Genomic DNA, 21,725 nt, shown 5'->3' on the forward strand with positions numbered 1-21,725 from the left:
GAAATAGATTAGAAAACAAACTCATAAATGTCTTCTATATTCATTCCCTCCCTCCGCAAGGTCCAAGCCAAAAGCTGCCAACACTAATTATAAAGGTACTAATATAACAATTACCTTCTATGGGACATCTACTTTGTGCCAGACACTATGCCAGGTACTTTGCATACTTATCACTAACCTTTTCAGGGATACAGCAAGATAGGGTTATTAACGCCAATTTACAAATGAGGACACCAATATTCAGAAAAGTAAACTTGCCCAAGGTAATTCTGCTGGTTCCTGATATAGACAGTGTTAAAAAAAGGTTTCTTGGAAGCCATTTCCAAACCTGTTCTGTTCCATCATTTTCTTTTCTGTAATGCAAACATGAGTTTTATCAAGTGTACATTTCCAGATTCTCCATCTCTGAAAAGGAGTTCAGGAACATGTTAAGGCCAATACACAGCCAAGAATGTGTTTATTACCTCTGCCTTTTCTGGCCTCCAGTCTTCCTCCTGTGTCCCAAATAATACAATCCTTGCCTTTGGATGCATATGAAAGAGCTGTTTTATTATTGCAAACCACAGGAGGTTCCATGGATTAATTATAATCTATTTGTATAATAGGAGGGCTAATTTTTGGGTGTTAGTGCTACCTGTGAAAGGTGTTATATAGATCAGAAATAAGGTGACAGTGGCATTATTAATGGTATGACCTCTACAAAGTGGCCAGAAATTTGACTTACTTATGCAGACCTTCACTTAATATGATTTAATCTGAGAAATGAAACAGGAAAATACTAGCACAGATTCAGAATTTGGTAAATTCTCTTAATGGCCCTTAAATACTTTATTCTTTTCTTAAATCATCTTTTAGATTTTAAGATTAAGCCAATTAGTACTTCTCATCAAGAGCGTGAGGTTTGGAAGAGTGCAGGAAACTAGCAGGTGTCTGTGTAGCAGCAAGAACTCAAGATGGGGGTGAAGCCATCACCTGTGTGTAACAAGATTTATTAAGTTGCTGCAGCTGTGTGCTCAGCAGCAAAACTATCTTCTTTAAATTCTGAGAATTCCTTGTAAGTTTTATTACTTTTGACATTTTAACAAAATGTTCACTTCTAAAAACAATCTCCAAATTAAAGAATGGGAAATACCACATGTTTTACATGATTTAAACAGGAAAAAATGAACTTTGAAACCCAGGTAAATCTAAAAGTAAATTTTATGGCTGTATGGTTTTTATTGTTCCAAAAGTTCCCAAGTAAGTAGATAGAATTAGGAATGCACTTAATATAGAGGAAACCGAGTAAGATAGGTCACATCCATCTTCCTACCCAAATGAAAATTGGAAAACAATAAAAGTGCATCTACAATAAGAAATCCCCTGAACAAAATGAACAATTTTTTTTTAAAGTGGTGGTTTTTCTTATTTACTGTTGGTGGGGTGTAAATTGATGCAGTGATTATGGAAAAAACAGTATGGAGATTCCTCAAAAAGAAAAATAAAAATTCCATGTGATTGGCTTATCCCTCTTCTAGGTTATTAACCCCCAAAAAGTACATGTGAAGACATATAAGCATCCCCATGAAGTTACTGCAGCACCATTACAAGAACTGGAAACAAGCTCAGTTCCTGTTGGCTGGTGAATGAATACAGAAAATGTGGTTTATATACATAATGGAATACTATTCAGCTACTAAAAAGATGAAACCCTACCATTTGTTACACAAGTGGACCTAGAGAGTATTATGTTTAGTGAGATAAGCCAGACAGAGAAAGATAAGCACCATATGAATTCAATCATGGTATATAGCGGAAACAAACAGATGAAATAAATAAATAAAAATAAATATTTGAGCTATAAGATCAATTACAGTGACCAGAAGAAAAGTGGGAGAGGGGTGGGAAAATTGGGACAATAACTTGGTGAAGCATAGAATTGGACTTTTAGTGCTGAACTTGGTAGCATATACATGTTGATTTTCAACGACATGTACATCAAGCTTTTATCACAATGCAGTGTTACTGCAGTTATCAGTCCGAGCAACACAGTGTCCCAACGCATACGACAAATTAGAAAACAGACAGTAGGGAGTAGAAGAACCACACGCAACCTAACAACTCCTCAGGAAAGAAGCACACCACAAAAAGAAAACCACTCCCCAGATTGCAACGACAGCAACTTGGAAGAACTTCTGAGCCTTCCAGAAAGAGAATTTAAAATTGCCATGATTAAAAAAGTGATAGATCAGAAGAAGGAAATTGAGTCCCTAAAGAGGGAAGTAAAAGAAATGCAGGAGATCAAAGAATTAATGGAGGAACTAAAGAACTCTGGGAAAAGCAATGAAAGCAGAATAGATGAAATGGAAGAACGAATAAGTACTCTTGAAGACACAGAAATAAAAAGAACCAAAACAGAAAAGGAAAGAGAAGTACGAAGGAAAAAGAATGAAGAAAGACTTCGGGAACTATCTGACTACATGAGAAAGGAAATATAAGAGTTATAGGAATTCCAGAAGGAGAGGAGAGAGATGTAGGAACAGAGAAAATATTCATGGATATAATTGAAGAGAACTTCCCAAATGCGAAGAAGGAGCTGAAAATTGATATACAAGAAGCAAGAAGAACACCAAACTTCCACGACGAAAGGAAAAACACAGCAAGACACATAATAGTAAAGCTCCCAAGAATCCAGGACAAGGAAAAAATAATGAAGCTGACAAGAGGGAAGAAACAGATAACATTCAAAGGAAAACCAATCAGGCTGACATCAGACTTCTCTGAAGAAACACTACGGGCAAGGAGAGAATGGAGGGACATAGTCAACAGACTCCAAGAAAACAGATGCCAACCAAGAATACTCTATCCCTCAAAGCTCTCTTTCCTCCATGAAGAAAGAATATGGACCATCCCAGACAAAGAGAAACTCCGGAATTTCATTACGACTAAACCCCCACTCCAAAAAATACTACAAGGAATCCTAAAGCCAGAACCTCAGAGGGACGAATAACAACGAAAGAAGACCAAAAAAAAAAAAAAAAAAAGTTATTAAAAGAATAAATAAATAAAATCAAAGGAAAGACAAACATAATGGCAAATACAGATGCTAACATATCAATATTAACTCTAAATGTAAATGGACTAAACTCTTCAATAAAAAGACACAGAGTTGCAGCCTGGATTAAGAAACAAAACCCAACCTTTTGCTGTCTCCAGGAAACACATTTAGCTACAAAAGATAAAAATAGGCTCAAAGTCAAAGGATGGAAAACAATCCTACAAGCAAATGGGCCAAAAAAGAAAGCAGGAACAGCTATACTTATATCAGATAAAACAGACTTCAAACTCAAAAAAATAAAAAGAGACCCCAATGGTCACTACATTATGATTAAGGGGACAATACTTCAAGAAGAAATAACACTCATTAACATATACTCACCAAACGAAAGAGCACCAAAATATATCAGACAACTGTTGTCCTCTCTGAAAACAGACATCAGAGAAAACACATACGTAGTGGGAGACTTCAACACACCACTATCAACAATGGATAGATCAACAAGACAAAAAAATAAGTAAAGAAACTAAAGCTCTAAATAAGGACCTAGAGCATTTGGGCTTAACAGACATCTATAGAACACTAAACCCAAAAAAAACGGAGTACACATTTTTCTCAAGCGCACACGGATCATTCTCCAGGATCGATCACATACTGGGGCACAAGACAAACATCAACAGATACACCAAGATTGAAATCATACCAACCATCTTTTCTGACCACGAAGGCATCAAACTAGAAATAAATCATAAAAAGAAGGCAAGGAACTATCCTACCTCATGGAGATTAAAAGCCACACTACTGGAAGACCACTGGACTAACGAGGAGATCAAAGAAGAAATTAAAAAATTCTTTGAATTGAATGACAAGGAAGACACCAATATCCTAAATGTATGGGATGCAGCAAAAGCAGTAATAAGAGGAAAATATATAGCAATAGAAGCTCACATCAAAAAACAAGAAAGAACTCAAAGAAACAACCTAATCTCGAAGCTCAAAGATCTAGAAAAAGAACAACAAAAAAACCCCAAAACCAGTAGAAGAAAAGAAATAATAAAAACCAAAGCAGAAATAAATGAAATTGAAACTAAAAAAAACAATCCAAAAGATCAATGAAACCAAGAGCTGGTTCTTTGAAAAAATAAATAAAATAGACAAACCCCTCGCCAGGCTCACAAAGGAAAAAAGGGAGAAAGCACAAATACACAGGATCATCAATGAAAGAGGAGAAATCACAACGGACACAGCAGAAATCAAAAGAATAATCAGTCACTACTATGAACAGTTATATGGAAACAAGTTCAACAATCTAGAGGATATGGACAAATTCCTACAACTCTAAAATCACCCAAAGCTAGATAAAGAAGAAATAGAACACCTAAACAGACCAATTACAATTAGCGAAATTGAAATGGTAATCAAAAACCTCCCCAAAAACAAAAGCCCAGGACCTGATGGATTTACAAATGAATTCTACCAAACATTCAGAGACGAATTAGTGCCTATCCTTCACAAACTCTTCCAAAAAATTGAGAAGGAAGGGACAATACCAAACACGTTCTATGAAGCCAACATTACACTAATACCAAAACCGAATAAGGACAACACAAAAAAGGAAAACTATAGGCCAATCTCCCTAATGAACACTGATGCAAAAATCCTCAATAAAATTTTAGCCATCAGAATCCAACAATGTATCCATAAGATAATTCACCACGACCAAGTAGGATTCATTCCAGGGGCACAAGGATGGTTTAACATCCGAAAATCAATCAACGTTATCCAACACATCAACAAAAAGAAATATAAAAACCATATGATAATATCAATAGATGCTGAGAAAGCTTTCGACAAAGTGCAACACCCATTTATGATAAAAGCCCTTGAAATTCTTGGGATACAAGGAACATACCTCAACATCATAAAGGCCATCTATGACAAGCCAACAGCCAGTATCATTCTCAATGGTGAAAAGCTGAAAGCAATTCCATTAAGATCTGGAACAAGACAAGGATGTCCACTCTCACCACTGCTTTTCAATATAATACTGGAAGTCCTAGCCAGAGCAATAAGACAAGAGAAAGACATCCAAGGAATCCAAATAGGAAAAGAAGAAGTCAAACTCTCACTATTTGCAGATGATATGATAATATACATAGAGAACCCCAAAATCTCCACAGAAAAACTAATTCAACTCATCAATCAATTCAGTAAAGTGGCAGGATACAAAATCAACACGCAAAAGTCAGTAGCCTTCCTATATACAAACAATAAATCTGAAGAAGAAGAAATCAAAAAAAACATCCCTTTTATTATCGAAACAAAAAAAAATCAAATATTTGGGAATAAATCTAACAAAAGCGGTAAAGGACCTATACAAAGAAAACTATACAACACTGTTAAAAGAAATAGAAGAAGACACAAAGAAATGGAAAGACATCCCCTGCTCATGGATTGGAAGAATAAACATTATTAAAATGGCCATCCTACCAAAAGCAATATACAGATTCAGTGCTATTCCAATCAAAATCTCAATGGCATTCTTCAAAGAAATAGAACAATTATTGATGAAATTCATATGGAATCACCAAAAACCCCGAATAGCCAAAGCTCTACTGAAAAAAAAGAAGGGAATGGAGGCATCACACTCCCAGACTTCAAACTATACTACAAAGCCATAATCATCAAAATTGCATGGTATTGGAACAAGAACAGCCATACAGACCAATGGAATCGAATAGAAAATCCAGAAATAAACCCACAGATTGATGGTCAACTAATCTTTGACAAAGGAGCAAAGACTATGCATTGGAGCAAAGAAAGTTTGTTCAATAAATGGTGCTGGGAAAACTGGGTCGCTACATGCAAAAGAATGAAGCTTGACCACTACCTCACACCATACACAAAAATCAACTCAAAATGGATTAAAGAACTAGACATAAGACATGAAACCATAAAATACATAGAAGGAAATATAGGCGAAACACTATGGGATTTGCACATCAAAGACATCTTTACAGACACATCACCCAAAGCAGTGATAGTGAAGACAAAGATAAACAGCTGGGACTACATCAAATTAAAGAGCTTCTGCACAGCAAAAGAGACAATAACAAAAACAAAGAGAAACCCCACCAACTGGGAGAACATTTTTGCACCCAACACTAATGATAAAGGACTGATCACAAAAATCTGCAAAGAGCTGATGAGACTCAGCAACAACAAAGAAAATAATCCAGTCAAAAAATGGGCAGAAGAGCTAAAAAGAAACTTCTCTGAAGAGGAAATGCAAATGGCCAACAGACATATGAAAAAATGTTCAACATCACTTGTCATCAGGGAAATGCAAATCAAAACTACCATGAGATACCATCTCACACCAGTGAGAATGGCACATATTAAAAAAACTAGCAACAACAAATGTTGGCGAGGGTGTGGAGAAAAAGGAACTCTTCTGCACTGTTGGTGGGAGTGCAAACTGGTCCAACCACTATGGAGAGCTGTGTGGAGATTTCTGGACCTACTAAACATAGAGCTTCCATATGATCCAGCAATTCCACTCCTAGGTATTTACCCAAAGGACACAGAAACATCCATTCCAAAGAGCACCTGCACCCCTATGTTTATAGAAGCACTGTTTACAATAGCTAAGCTTTGGAAACAGCCCAAATGCCCAAAAAGAGATGACTGGATCAAGAAGATGTGGTACATATATACCATGGAATATTACTCAGCATTCAAAAAAGATAAACACATGCAATTTGCAGCAACATGGATGGCGCTGGAAGGGATCATGCTCAGCGAAATAAGCCAAAAAGAAAAAGGAAAATACCGGATGGTCTCACTCATAGCAGGAATCTAGAGAACTTAAATAAGGGACCAGGAAAATGAATAACTATAAGAAAGTGAAAATCAAAATCAACAAAAAACTATGAACCAGAGACACTTTTTGGGGGGTGGGGGGTGGGAGGGGAAGGATTGGGGTCAGAATGGGGCATTTGCAATTGTATGGGGGAATATAAAAATAAAATTTATTATTTAAAAAAACAGAGTATCAGTTATATCTTGACTTTAATCAGTACCCTTATCCTTTCCATTGAGAGCTTCAAGTTTGCAGGAATGGACACAGTCAGAGAAGTGGGTTTCTTCTGTGCAAAGAGTGATTTTCTTACAATGAATAACACTTTTGGATGTGCAGGAAATGATGAAAAGCCATAGGAATAGAGGGAAATATTCTTAGATTTTTGTTGATTTAAGGACCAACTTAGAGGGTTTTACTGTGACCTTCTTATTCTCAGCCCAAATTCATTTAGCCCTTAAGTCTGACAATGGAGGCTATGTTTAAAATCCAGGAATTAATTTACAGTTAGCAGGTTCTCTTAGGAGTGAGTTTCTCCCATTTATCCTATGCTGGGGCCCTGCTGCCCAGGTGCAGGCCTGCGGGACCATTCTCCCTTTCACCAAGTATAGTGTTCTTGTTAGCAACCTGCACTTTAAGGATATGCAGTATAATCAAAATTACCATGTTCTGTTGGCAGTGGCATATATCTGATAAAAGTGTCGTAACACTAATAATATGTGTGAAAGAACTAAAAAGCTCAGTGATTATTCTGATATGGAAATTGAAAACAAAATAAATGCCCTGATCTGCAGCAGCCATCGCTACACATAAAAATTGATGTTTTACATTTTTATTCCCAAGTGACAGAATTAATCCAGTGTGTTATTTAGAAAAGAATAAGTTTCTGGGCACAAAGAATTCTGGAGTTATCTGTGGTCACTTGCCAGGTGGTGGAGATGGACATCATTTCAGCAAACCTCTGAATTGGCAGCAGATATTGAAACATTGCTGAAAAAGAAGGGAGCAATTCAATTGCTCTTGAACCTGGCAACAGTTGGATGTAGTCGTGTTTGTAGGACAAGAATAATTTATCGTTGCCACCATTTCACCAGCAGAAACCTGTACAGAGAGATTAAATGAGGTCCTATTTTGTCTAATGTGTGAAGCTTCCAGGGAGTTAGAAGAGAGTTATCTGACATGATCCCTTCCTATGAGGTTATAATCTAATAAGGGTTAAAAAGTGTATTATCTAATGGTAGGACAGAAAACACACAGCACCAGGTAGCATGTAAATGTTAAGTAAGCATTACACTCCATGTGTTAAGGAGAGCAAAATGTATAGCACCCATAGAGAGCAGCACCCTCATTGAGTTCAGGTTGCTTTCACAACTTGAGAACTTTTGTGGTTCTGTATAACTTTACATACTTTTTAATGAACTTCTTAGAAAAATAGTACTGGTATTTTGATGGAGATTGCATTAAATTTATATATCATTTTAGGCAGGGCAGACACTTATTGATTATATTGACTTTCCCTATCCATGAGCATGGGACATCTTTGCACCTCATGTTGCTATCTAGATCCTTTAGTAGCAGCTTGTAGTTCTCATTATATAGATCTTTTACCTCCTTACTTAGATTAAATCTAAAGCATTAAATCCAAAACTATGGATTATAGTTAATGTGCACTCATAGGCCGTAAGTTGTTCTTTTTTTTATTTCAACACAGAATTATCCTGAATTGTTTGTTCCTATTATTAAGAGGTACTTTAACCCTAGTTTATGCAAATATTTGTTTATTTTAGTTTTAGCCTTAAGGGAGTGGTAAGTTTTTTGAATATCCCAGCCTTGGCTCAGCAGCCTCTTCTATGAGGAGACACTAGTGATCTGACCTATTTCTCCCTGTCGGCTCCTGCCTCAGCTCTTTTGGATTAAGAGCCTGACTCCAACCAGTAGTTCTCCCTCTTTACGTCTGCCCCTGAAGCTCTCCAACTGTGTACCCCTGTCTTGGCTGCCAACCCCTTGATCCATTGCAGTGCCAGGTCTCAAGAGTCCCCATTGTTGGTGTGTGACCCTGAGTCAGCAACTATAGGGAGTTCTGCACAGCAACCACCCCACTAATTCACTTAAAGATTCTCCTGTCCCTTTTTGCCAGGCCATTGCTCCTAGTGTGTACTGTGATCATCCATTTTCCTTCATGGGTTATTGACTTTGTTTTGCTGCAGTCTAGTTGTGAGTAGATGGAGAAGGCAAACCCAGTATCTTCACTCTACTGTCACCTTGCCAGTCTCCTTCAGAATTCTTGATGGCACCATAAGGCTGAGGATCGTGAATGCATATGCCAGGGTCACTGGAAGCTTTGGAGCAAAGGCAGAATAGTAACTATTTTAGATAAAGAACTTCTATGGAAATGACCAAGATAGATTACAGCTGGGGCATAGTAGACAGGAAGAGAGACCAGAAAAGGCATTTCTTTTTTCACTGATTATAATAGAAAACTTAAAATTTCATTTAACCTATTTGTAAACTGAATATATTTTGCAGATATTCATAACTGCATATTTTAAATGCTAAGATTAGACTTCAGGCTAAAATTCATTTTTCCCTATCTTCTTTTGCAACAAAAACCTATGGTACTTAGTGAATGGATGCCCTAAGCCTTCACCCACTGAAGCAGGTGACAGCAGAGTAACGGGGTTGCTACATGGAAGGAGAGATGAGTTGTGCAAGTTAGTAAGTCTACTCACCTTAAAGCTATGACTCTTGGAACTCATGGTCAAACTTGCTATAAAATAGGCATGAAAAATGATCAACATGCTACTTGGCCATGGGTCTATGGCCTTCTGAAAATTGATGTATGATGGATATAGGAAAAAATAATAGGCAGTTAATGTAATGCCTTATTCTATATCCTTATTTAACCATCTGCTCTTTCATTTAGGAGAAAATAGAGTGTCTTTGCTCTAAAAAGATTTGGCATTTTAAGCCTATCTAAGAAATAAGAAGTCACCTTGAAAAATAACTTTGGGTAACTAGACATTTGCTTAGGACAGTGGCACTGATGAAGCTGTGTTAAGACAAATACAGTAAGTCCTCACTTGATGTCAATAGGTTCTTGAAAACAAGCAACTTATAACAAAATGAATTTTACTATAGACTATGGATATAAACAAGAGTTAAGTTCCTATAGCATATTTCTGGTCAGAAAATCATCACCAAATGTCAAAAAAAAAAGACCCTCACGTTTATATTAAGCTATCATTTATATTCATTATTCATTTTCCAGTCTACTTATTCCAGTTCAGTATTATGGTGCCCAGAGCCTATCTCAGAGGCATCCAAAATCTAAAATAGCGAGAAATTATATTGCTCATTATCCAGCAATTCCACTCCCAGATATCTGCCTGAAAAATGCAGAACACTAATTTGAAGGGATATATGTACTCCATGTTCATTGCAATACTAATTACAGTGGCTGTTATGGAAACAACCTAAGTTGTTGGGTGGAAGAAAAAGTGATGAGTAGAAGAAAAATATGTTGTATATATACACAATGGAATACTACTTAGCTATTTAAAAAAAGATGAACTCTTGTCATTTATGACAACATGGATGGAACTGGAGGGGATTATAAGTGAAATGAGCCGAAAGGAGAAAGACAAATGCCAGGTGGTTTCACTCATGTATAGAAGTAGAGAAACAAAACAGACTCAGATAACACCAACCCAAAAACAAATCCTAAAAATCTGACTATAGAAGAAAGGGCCAAAGGGATACAATGGACTATGGTAGAGGACTATGGGTGCCTTAGTGATGGGTGTGGTGTGGTAAAATAAACCTAAGAGGTGGGATCTGTATTTCTGAATCATATACACTTGTTGTAAATCATTGTTACCTTAAAAAAAAAATTTAAAAAAAGAAATGTGAAATGATTTGAAATTAAATAGTGCTTTTTTTTTCTGTGAATGTTTATTACCATTTCTTTTTTTAATCAATTTTTTGAATATTTTATATAATTCTTACATCATTTTTCATTTTTGCACAATGTATGCATTTTCATTTTGGTTATATTCCCCATACAATTGCACCCCCTCTTATTTTGACCCTAATCCTTCCTCTCCCCGTCCCTTCCCCCCGCCCCCCATAGTGTGTCTCAGGTTTATAGTTGCTTGTTGATTTTGATTTTTACTTTGTAATAGTCTTTTTCCTGGTCCCTTATTTAGGTTTTCTAGATTCCTGCTATGAGTGAGATCATCTGGTATTTTTCTTTTTCTTTCTGGCTTATTTCGCTAAGCATGATCCCTTCTAGCTCCATCCATGTTGCTGCAAATTGCATGAGTTTATCTTTTTTTGATTGCTGAGTAATATTCCATGGTGTATATGTACCACATCTTCTTGATCCAGTCATCTATTTTTGGGCATTTGGGATGTTTCCACAGTTTAGCTATTGTAAATAGTGCTGCTATAAACATAGGGGTGCAGGTGCCCTTTGGAATTAATGTTTCTGTGTCATTTGGGTAAATACCTAGGAGTAAAATTGCTGGATCATATGATAATAGTGCTTTCTTTTATTGGATGATTAAACATAAGGGAACCATGCTCTGCTTTTTGTGTGTATTATCTCATTTAATCACCATGACTATATCATAAGATAGTTAATATCTACATTTCCTGTGGTCCAAAGATATCATAGACTTAGATATGATTAATTCCAAAGTCTACAGTTTGAAATCACTACAAATTACTAAGGATATGGTTCCTGAGCTAGTGACAAAAGAGGATATAGAATTAGTCTATTTGCTCTCAATTTTCCCAAGCAACCCCAATGGAAAACTTCAATATAATGGATAATTAACCTTAAAAAGTCATTACCATTAGTTAGAACAAATATATTTAAATCGGTTGTATAACTAATTATTTAAGTTTTGGGAAATTCTAATAGATTTCAATGCTTTAAACAACACTGGTATCTTTACTATTCCTTCATATATTTAAAAGTACTCATTAGATGGAAACATGATTTGGAAATATCTAGAATTAATATTAGTGAGCAGTTTTCATTGAAATATAAACTTTCAGTTTAAGTCAAGAAATTGAGTATTTAGGGGGCCTCCCTGGTGGCGCAAGGGATTAAGCACCACACTATGAAGCAATCCACAGCTTCTGCAGCACAAGTTCAATCCCTGGCCCACCAGGGAGCAACCCACATGGTGAAGTAGACCTCTCCTGTCTCCCCCACTGTTCCCCTCAGCAGTGTACTTCAGTCAGTCTGCCTTTTCTGTTCCCCTCTCTGTCTCTGGTGAATCCTCTCACCCCCCACATCTCTGGCCTGTTCCCCAGCTCTGAATATATAAATAAATAAATCTTTAAAAATAAAAAAAGAAATTGAGTATTTAGTATATGAGGTGTTCCAGCCTATACAAAGATGAGTAGACCCTCTCTCTCTCTGAGGAAGTTTTCAGTCCTTTAAAAGGTCATGTTTAATAGATCTGAATATTCTTGAAAGAGATTACTAGGATTCCTTAAGTATGATTTTTTGTTCTACATTGGGGTAAGGCTTATAGGAAGAGGGAGAAATGGTTGAGTGCAGATTGAGATGTTTATGTATAAAACTATAATACAAAAACAATGAGAGTTACCATGAAAGAGCAAGAAAAAATAACTGACTTGAAAGGGCATGCAAAGGGAACTATCATTACACTAGAACAGAAGTGGAATCAGCAAAGGTCCCAAAAGATAGATGATGTTTGAGATGAGTCTTAATGAATGGGTAGAAGTACAGTAAGTATGTGAGGCTGAGCATTGATACACAACAGATATGGTTGAGAGCCAACGCTGTAGTTTTTCTTGTACATAGTGTATATAGATTAAGAAAAAGCAGGTTAAAAACTGGGTCCTTGCTGTGAAAGGTCTTAAAACTAGGTTAAGCTCTTTGAGGGCAATACAATAAATAGACAATTACTGAACTAAAAATAAAGTCATCTATATACAAATTTCAGCCGTGGGATTTAAGAATTGAGTGAACTTGGGCAAACCAATTAATCTTTTTGAGCTTTGTCTTCCTCTCCTGTAATATGGAGATAATAATAATTATGTAAAAGGTTGGGGATAACAGAGAAGCCATTTGTGGTTGTCATTGTTATAATGGTATAAGATTTTAGACCAGTGAAGATGGATATGTGGGATAACCATGCTGTAGAAAAGAATATTGTTAGGCAATTGAAGAAAAGTATCTGTCTTCATAGCTCCGTTAATGGGGTTGCAATCTAAGTAATATCTGAGCAGTTCCTGGGAACTGTGAGCATGGACCCACAGGAAAAGACAGATACCACACTGGACATGAACTCAGCAGTGCTGCTTAACAATCTTCTCAAGTGACACCACAAATGAATAGAGGATAGAATGGGAAGATATTGGGGAGCAAAAATGGGAAGAAGAGCACTGGATCTTCCTTCGCTTCACACTGGAAAAACTTCAGGACCAGGAGAGTAGAGACACCTCAAATGCCGTGTGCTTAGTCTATCTTGGTACATTTGTCTCGGAGGGTGAGAGATTATACAGTTAGTAGATCCTCCCAGGGCCTGTTGTAAACACTCATTCTTTCCCTAGTCCTATGTGGGTCTGCACCACCAAGGCACTGGGGAAGGAGAGTTACCCAAAGGAAAGAAGACACGACCATCCTCAGGAAACTCTTTTGAGTGGACCCATTGGTATAATTAAGGATAGATTTGGACCTTTAGCAAAAACTTAATTCAGTATATAAAATGTTGATTCTCAACAATGAATACCTAAAACTTATAGAATCTTATAATGTTACTTCAAAAAAGGGAAACTTTCATTTCAAAATCTCATAAGAATCCCTTATCAATACCATACCTGTCCTAAGGGAGGTAAGAAAATGTCTTCAGTAAAAGAGCCCAAATCTCACATTTCTTAAAATGGATTAGTTACTGCCTTTATGTCTGCTTAGGTTTGGAGGTAGAAGGAAATCAAGAACTGGGATTCAGAACCTATTTGTAAACTTCACATTGACTTCCTGGTAATCAGAAATTGATTTTATTTAATTCCACAATCACTTAGTGAAAGCAAATATCTTCCATGAGGAAGAACTGGAGAATATTTGGAAGTGAATAAAATACCCCCCGCCTTTACAGTTTAGTGAGTGTATGTCAAGGTGCATATCATTATTGCATGTTGGGCTATGGTTGTGTTCTTTATACTATGTTATACTAATGACACCCTTCTCTCTCTTTATTTCATATGCGATTTGTTTTTTCACTTCTCCGTAAATGACATATTTATGAGACCAAAGTGATATGTGAGGCTTATTGAAAACTCATACTAAAATGAGTTTCTAATAAAATAAATAAATTCTCTAATAATGGTCCCTAAAGTTAAAGGTATTCATGCATTCCTTCAGAAACACCCTGTGAATTTTGTGGGATCAAATCCAAGAGAAACAACCACTTTTGTATGGCATTTTTCCATAGAACCTTTGCAAGGCTGATGTCCCTTTACTTGGGAGCTTAAATGAAGTGAAAATAGGACAGCCTTCTGAATCTTTTTAAGGTATAAAGGTGGCTTGGGCATAATCATGAAACCAAGATTTGGTGAAATTACGAAAAGAAAAGTAGGCTTCATGGTCCTTTTTAAAAAATTTCCTTTTATCTTTTATTCACCTGTTAATTCATTCCTTACCCCTTCCGTGACTTATTAAGGCAGGCTTCTGTGTGTAACTGCTTTCTGTGCTACTACCTTTAAATACTGTCTGTGTTACAGTATTGTTTGTTTTTTCTTCCCTTTAGGAGATGACCTGGCTCCCACCACTTTCTGCTATTCAAGCACCTAGCAAAGTGGAAACAAGCAAATTTTCATTTCCAAATAAGGTGAGACCTTGTATAACTCAGGAGGAATATGCTTTATTCTTTCAGAGATTTTTAGTGGCCAGTGGGCTTATGCTTGGTTATCTTTACTTCTGTAAATATTCCAGCCAGAGGCATATGGATCTGATTTTCAACAATTTGCAAACATGTATTTATTCATGAGTAGGAGACATTCAAGCCTGCAATCTTACCTACATTTCCATACTTTCTGTAAAATGTGATGCATGTTAGAATTGTCTTTTTTATCTAACATTTGTGAAGTTGAAATGCACCTTACAGTCATTTTATGCACTTATAATGTATATATTTATGAAAAGCTGATATTAAATTAATGATGTATTTTAAAATCAGCATCTTAGAATTGAAGACATGTAGTATTTAATTCCTCTTCAATGTCCTTTATAAAGCTTAAATTATATTGTAGATCTTAAAAAAAAGGCTACTGTATTTTTCTAAAAACAAGCACACGAAAAATCAGCAATAAAATATGCTTAAATTATTAAGGTTTTATTTTGTATTTGAACCTAGAATACATAACCGCACACTTATTATGAAGATGAAAGTATGCAAACAGGAGGGGCAAATATGAAAATTCCTGGTACTATCATCCAGATTTTCTTAATTATGGTATATTGCTCATTATACCATACTTTTGGACTTAATATGCTAATATTTAATTTAGGACTAGTTATCTTTTTTGTGTATGCTTGTTCAGTTTCAAAGGGGGCTTTAGTAGCCTCTTATAATGAATTCATTAGCTTTCAAACTTTTTCTGTAACCTGAGACAGTTTCTATAGCATGCTGTATTCCATTTCTTAACAGCATGGTATAATGCATCCATAAAATGGTGGATTTTCTTTTAAGAGTAGATCATTTGCTATTCTTTCATTTCTTCTTCACTTATTGGCTTTTTCAAAGTTTCTGGCTATTCATAATCCAATTTTGTTCATTACTTTTATCTTTGAAAATCTTCCACTTAGCTACATTATTTAATATTCTTAAATTTTGTACAGTGAAATCTTATTTTCAAATCCCTTATTTTCTCATATTTAATATTAAATTATATCTTTTTATTACATGTGCTACATTTTGTTGCTAAAAATTGATAGTATTATCAAATCTGTTCTCTTGACTTTTGTTTTCATTAATTTTTAGCTTTCCTCTGTATTATTTCTTCCTTTGCTTTTCTTTATATTTTGTGGCTGTTTTTCAGTTTTTAGTCTAGAGAAGTAATTTATTTTCAGTATTTCTTATTTTCAAATAGATGCATCATTCTTATTTCCTACATACAGCTTTATATTCTTGTTTCTAATAGCCATATTAAAGGCATCTCAGTGAAAACTAAACTAGAACCCATATAAAATCCCAAACCTCCCAGCTATTCCAGTATAGGGGAGTGCATAGAAGGGTAAAATGATTCTGAGTTGCCAAAAGATTTAACATGACACATTAGATTTTTACATTTTGCCCAATCTCAGAGTCTCTGTCTTTGAGGGAAACTGTTTAACTTTGATTAGAAATGCAGATATGTTTGGGCTTTTTCCTGACATGTAATATTACGATTTTTACTAGCTATTTTTGTTTCCTATTCCTTTTGTCTCTTTCCATCCTTATGTTGGGTTAATTAATATTTATTTGTTCCTTTTTTCCCCTTTAGTGTTTTCAAACATACATGTTTCATCTTTAATCCTACCACTTCTCTCCTCACTCCTCAGGTGATCTCATCTAATTTTTATCTCTAGCATCATTTCCCTCCCCTAAACTTCATACTTATATTTCTATTTACCTATTCAGTGTGTTCACTTGAACATTCAGTATAAAAAAACATTCAGTATAAAAAACATCTCAAACATTCAGTATAAAAAATTGAACTTTTTTTTTGCAGGATAAATCTGACTTCCTTTATTTTTTTTTAATTTTATTTTTATATTCCCCATACAATTGCAACACCCTTATTTTGACCCCAATCCCTCCTTCCCCACCCCTCACCCCCATAGTGTGTCTCTGGTTCATAGTTGTTTGTTGACTTTGATTTTTTCTTTCTTATAGTTATTCTTTTTCCTGGTCCCTTATTTAGGTTTTCTAGATTCCTGCTATGAGTGAGACCATCCGGTATTTTTTCTTTTTCTTTCTGGCTTATTTCACTGAGCATGATCCCTTCCAGCACCATCCATGTTGCTGCAAATGGCATGTGTTTATCTTTTTTGATTGCTGAGTAATATTCCATGGTGTATATGTACCACATCTTCTTGATCCAGTCATCTATTTTTGGGCATTTGGGTTGTTTCCTAAACTTAGCTATTGTAAATAGCGCATGGGCAGAAGAGCTAAAAAGAAACTTCTCCGAAGAGGAAATGCAAATGGCCAACAGGCATATGAAAAAATGTTCAACATCACTTGCAATCAGGGAAATGCAAATCAAAACTACAATGAGATACCATCTCACACCAGTGAGAATGGCACATATTAAAAAAACTAGCAACAACAAATGTTGGCGAGGTTGTGGAGAAAAAGGAACTCTCCTGCACTGCTGGTGGGAGTGCAAACTGGTCAAACCTGTATGGAAAGCTGTGTGGAGATTCCTCAACCTACTAAAGATAGAGCTCCCATATGATCCAGCAATTCCACTCCTAGGTATTTACCCAAAGAACACAGAAACATCAATTCCAAAGAGCACCTGCACCCCTATGTTTATAAAAACTGAACTTTTAATCCCTCACCAACCTTCCATGCTATTACTTCTCCATGGCTCCTCCATTTTTGCAGTTGACTCAGGCCCAAATGTTAGAACCATATGTTTTCCATTTCTAGGACATCTGTAACAAAGTACACAAGAATAGATACCTTAAAAGAAACTTACTGTGTCACTATTCTGGGGTCTACAAGTCTGAAATCAGGGTTTCAGCAGGTCTGTTACCTCTGAAGGCTCTAGGAAAGAATCTTTCCCTGCTTCTTCCTAACTTCTTCCATCACATTCCTTGACATACAACTACATTACTCCAGTTTCTGCCTCCACTTTCACATGCTCATGGTCCCTTTGTCTCCCTGACCATATCTTCCTTCTCTTAAAAGGACAGAAGTCATTAAATTTAAGGTCCACCCTAATCTAGTATGACCTCATTTTACTTGATTTTTCCTACAAAGCCCTTATATCCATATGAGGTCAAATTCACAGATCATGAATGGATGTGGATTTTGAGGGGACAGTATTTAACCTAGTACCCATTTTTAATTCTTTTCATTCTCTCATATTATATATCCAACCTGTCATTAAATCATCTCTCCATTACTTTGAAAATACATCCTGTATCCAAATGCTTTCTCCCCACTATCACAGATACCACCTTGGTCAAATTATAATATACATAAAATTGAATAGTATTCCGCCATACAAAAGAATGAAGTAGTAATACATGTTGCAACATGGTTGAACTCAAGACATTACTCTAAGTGAAATAAGCTAAATACAAAAGACTACACATTGTATGATATTCTATTTAAATAAGATATCCAGAATAGATAAATTCTACCTATGCCAGGGACTGAGGAAAGGAAGGAATGGGGAGATACAGTAAGGAGTTTCATCTTGAAATGATGGAAGTATTTTGCTAATAGGTAGAAGTGGTAGTTGTGCAACATTGTGAATGTACTAAATGCTACTATGCCACTCACTTAAAAATTTGTAACCATATGTTATGTAATTTTAGCTCAATAAAGAAAAAAGTCAATAATAGAAAAGAGAAGTGATTATGAATTCTATTATCAGAACTGCTTGACATACCCATTCATGTAAGTGTTTCTCATTATAGATTATAGTACCTGGTATAGATTATGATCTGTGATTAGGTTATAATGACCAGTAATATATATCATGGTCAACTTAAATTTTGAAAGTCAAAATGAGTAAATTAATTCATATTTTTTTGTTCTTTTAGGACTCTCAGCTTGTTTCCTCAGGACACAATAATCCAAGTAAGAAACAATTATCTCTACAGCTCCTTATGGTTGCAAGGGAAGGGTTGGGGAGGGAGAACCAGGAAAGAGAGAGATGTATGCAATAGACAGTAGATTTCAAAGAATTTCACTTGAAAACAAAATCAAGTGGGATCCAAGGTGGCTAGTTAGTTAGTCAAGTACTGCTGAAATGGATAAGATTCTTGGTGACCTTGTCTATCATTATTGAAGGAAAGGAGAATAAAAATATAAAATGGTGAATTTCAAGTGATCCCAGGAGGAAAGAACATCATGCTTTATCAGATTTGGCCCCTATTAATTGTAATGGGGAATGGAAAATGTTAATGGTGACTAAGATACCTAAATTGAAAGAAAATGAATAGACAAAGAAAACCAATCAGAGGGCCTCAAGATAAGTGGCTTTAGAATCCATGAAGAAACCATGACCTTATCCAGAGAAAGACAGACTAATTAGAAAGGAGTTTCCTTATTGAATCTGGTGTCTAATAAAATAAATGGGCTGTATTATCTGTACTTTTCAGAATGTTCCCCCAAAAGCCAAGCATATCTTCATTTCATGAAGTGGTGTTTTAATTCTTGTGTTTTGCACTACGATTGATATTAATGTTTTCTTGAGAATTAAAAATGTATACAGGACTCTATTCATGTCATGGAAGTTCACCACAAAAAAAATTGGGCTTCATTTTTCTCATGGCTCAGTCAACTGAGTACACCTCAGGCCAGTTATAAAGCTATGTTTGAATATAAAATCACTGTGTTTGGAACTTAGATTCACCTGCAGAACCATGTGAAGGCAGAATTGTTGGGCAGAAAAGACATCCAGACAGATGTGCTAGGAAATCCCAGACTTGTAATGCACAGCCAGAGAAATGTCAGGACAGTGGGTAATTGCATAATGATGCATAGGAAATAGTAGTTGTCCCTCTTTGGGAATTTGCTGAGTGTGCAGGCACCAATGAGGAGATGAAATGCCAAGGGACTTGAAATCTAAAGAAAATAATAAATTTAATAGTTAAGAAAATATGAAAAAGTATCAAAAGAAATGCATGTTTAAGTCTATTAGGTGTGCATTACTCATACTAAAGACAAGCATACTGAAGAGTTGCTATAACTTTCCTCACTGTTTCTTTTTTTTTTGGATTTAAACTGCTTAGGATAAAGTGAAGCCATAGTAGATGAATAAGTGTACCTTCCCTCAGCTGGAAGTCTTTAACACAGAGAAGAACAAAGAATAATTGTTGAGTCTCTATGTGTCAGCACCTTGATGTATGTTATTTCACTTAATTCTATTTTTTTAAAGATTTATTTATATAAGAATCAGGGTACAGGCCAGATGCACGGGAGGATGAGAGGATTCACCAGAGACAGAGCGGGGAACAGAACAGACAGACTGACTGAAATACACTGCTGAGGGAGCAGCCGGCCAGACAGGAGAGGTCTGCCATGCCATGAGGGATTCTTGCCCACTAGCCGGGATTGAACCCGCACTGCAGAGGCTAAGGACAGCTTCACAGCACTGTGTTCAATGGCCTGTGCCACCAGGGGAGGCCCTCACTTAATTCTAACAACATCTGTATGAGGTAGACTGTATCACCCCCATTTGGTAAATGATGAACTTGAGATTCTGAGGTTAATAACTAGCCCAAAGTCACATGACTTAAAAAAAAATGACATCTGGGATTTGAATTCAAGGATCTCTACCCCAAAGACAATAGATTTTCTGTCCCACCACCTTGAACCCAATGACATTGAATGACAATTTAATGACAATTCACCATGACATTGAATTCTTGTCCCAAAACTATAGGCTATCATTTTGATAGGCATCTGAAATAATTTTATTTCAGCATTCCATAATATTTACATGCTTACACTGTAATTTAGCAGTAAAAGCAGACCCACCATCTATAGAATATGAGAGATACCCGTATGTGGTATTTCATTGTCTAAGGAAATTTGTTACTGGCTTTCACGTGTGTATTTTTCAGAATCTTCCCCAAAACTCCAAACATATCTATAAAAAGGAAATCTTCCTATTTTAAAATCTGAGGATTCTGTACAGATTGTAATACATTTGAAACTTCAGGAGAGCTGATCTCACCATCATTTCCCACAGAAGCAGAAGAGATTCAGAGACAATAATAGATGTTCAAAATAGACATATATGGGTGGTGGAAGAAGAGTCAACTTTTCTCATGAAGGCAATAAATAAAAATGCTGCACACCTAGAGTAAAATACTTCTCTTTTTTGTTGGAGAGTGAGAGGAGGGCCAAGGCTCTCAGTTTGCCTCTTCTGAACCCTAAATGAAGACTTCTAGTCAATATACCCATGTCCATTTATAAACAGCTCGAAATTAGCCCTTCCCTACAAGGGAGACATATGTTAGGGAAATATATGAAGATATTAATGCAGGGGGCCTCCCTGTGGTGCATGGGTTAAAGTCTCAGTGCTGTCAAGCTATTGCCAGCCACTGCAAACCACTGTGGCCTGAGTTCGATCCCCAGCTAGGGACTGACCCAATGGTGAGGCGAACCTCTCCAGTCTTGCCCACTGCTCCCCTCAGCAGCGTATTTCAGTAAATCTACCTGTTTTGCTCCCCACTCTGTTTCTGGTGAATCCTCTCACCTCCCCACACACACCTCTGGCCTATACCCCATTATCTGTATGCATAAATAATAAATCTTTAAAAAAAGATTAATACAGGAAATCCACACCAATTGCCATTGTTAACCAGCCTGATATCATTCAAAAAATGTGACTATATAGACACAAGCATCAAAAAGAAGGACTTATCCAGAGGAAATATATACTTAACTCAAGTATAGTTATAGTCCTCAAAATTATTTTAAATTATTTGTATCAAATAAAAAGAGAACTGATTGGTGTGAAATACAAATATACGAAGGCTTGGGATTTTTTTTAAAAGTCAACAAAATTTAAAATTTAATAGAAAGTCTGGAATCTGGAATATAAAATTGGAAACTTTTC

At 36.0% G+C, this 21,725-nt stretch overlaps 1 protein-coding gene across 1 annotated transcript in view; it reads left to right on the forward strand.

Moving 5' to 3' along the window:
* The window catches only part of AFF3 (ALF transcription elongation factor 3), a gene marked incomplete at its 3' end in the record, with an annotated part of 474,001 nt that overhangs the window by 295,368 nt on the left and 156,908 nt on the right, over positions 1 to 21,725 (forward strand). The window contains exons 7-8 of the mRNA XM_084234797.1: positions 14,684 to 14,764; positions 18,697 to 18,733. Coding sequence (XP_084090923.1) covers positions 14,684 to 14,764; positions 18,697 to 18,733 — 118 coding nt within the window. The remainder of the gene's footprint in view (positions 1 to 14,683; positions 14,765 to 18,696; positions 18,734 to 21,725) is intronic.

This window comes from Talpa europaea (genome assembly GCF_964194135.1).
Source record: "Talpa europaea genome assembly, chromosome: 6".
Lineage (NCBI taxonomy): Eukaryota > Metazoa > Chordata > Mammalia > Eulipotyphla > Talpidae > Talpa > Talpa europaea.